The sequence below is a fragment of the Phalaenopsis equestris genome, unplaced genomic scaffold, assembly GCF_001263595.1.
Source record: "Phalaenopsis equestris unplaced genomic scaffold, ASM126359v1 Scaffold000255, whole genome shotgun sequence".
In the NCBI taxonomy this organism is placed as follows: domain Eukaryota; kingdom Viridiplantae; phylum Streptophyta; class Magnoliopsida; order Asparagales; family Orchidaceae; genus Phalaenopsis; species Phalaenopsis equestris.
The window spans coordinates 279,478-280,540 of record NW_018164697.1 but is presented as its reverse complement, the minus strand read 5'-3'; the positions used below and the strand labels follow the sequence as shown (position 1 = coordinate 280,540).

Below are 1,063 nucleotides of genomic sequence, written 5' to 3'. Positions count from 1 at the left end.
GACACTATAGCGTTATAAGTGTAAATATCAAACTCTGGTTGTTACATATGTAAATACATAAAAGAATAAAAGTACGTATGTAAATTACCCAAGAAAATATATATTTGTGGTTTATGGATTTCCACTTTAACTGTTATAAGAATGAGCATTTGGTTTAGGGTCTGTTTGGGCAGCTGCAGTTTATTGAATAATCTGCTAATAAAGTGATTAAAAATAATTTGCTGATAAGTTTAGTGCATTGGCTATTATAAATTTTTATTTTTTTTTCAGAAAAGCTAGACTGATGTTGTTTTCAGGGTTTTGAAAACGCATAAACTGTCAAGAGATATAGCTTGCCCAAACAAGTCAAATGCATTTTCAAAACGCCACCGCACCAAATAAGTGCCCCTAACGGGCCCTTAATGGTCTTTAATCTCAACATCCAATCATTGTAAGGAATTAAAATTACCAAATGACTTGGATTTCATCAGCTTTCTAGAAATCTAAGGATGATTGGACAATTTACAGAAGAAACCTTGAAATTCCAGTTTTATCAAGAACTAAAGCAATCAAAACTATTAAAAAAAAACTTAAAATTTGTAAAAAAAAAAAGACTAAAAATATAATATCTTTAATTTCAGACCAACTGAATGACTGCAAACTAAAAAAAGGACATTTGCATACATACCCCTAAACCTTTTGTATTTACATATCTAATACCTAAACCCAGTTTTATCAAGAACTAAAGCAATCAAAACTATTAAAAAAAAACTTAAAATTTGTAAAAAAAAAAGACTAAAAATATAATATCTTTAATTTCAGACCAACTGAATGACTGCATACTAAAAAAAGGACATTTGCATACATACCCCTAATCCTTTTGTATTTACATATCTAATACCTAAAGTTTACTCGCAACATTTATACCATCCAAATCTTCCTTATCACATCCAAAATAAACCTCATTTTCATACATATGTAAGATAGCATGCATCTAAAAATTGAAGGTCAGATGTTAGCATGTAATTACATAAGAATTGAGCGGTATGTATGGCAAACCTCCAGCTTAAAACCATTCTTATAT

At 29.3% G+C, this 1,063-nt stretch overlaps 1 protein-coding gene across 1 annotated transcript in view; it reads right to left on the bottom strand.

Moving 5' to 3' along the window:
- Window positions 1-466: 466 nt before the first annotated feature.
- The window catches only part of LOC110024360 (probable transcriptional regulatory protein At2g25830), a 7,503-nt gene continuing 6,906 nt past the window's right edge, over window positions 467-1,063 (bottom strand). The window contains exon 6 of the mRNA XM_020724280.1: window positions 467-514. Coding sequence (XP_020579939.1) covers window positions 467-514 — 48 coding nt within the window. The remainder of the gene's footprint in view (window positions 515-1,063) is intronic.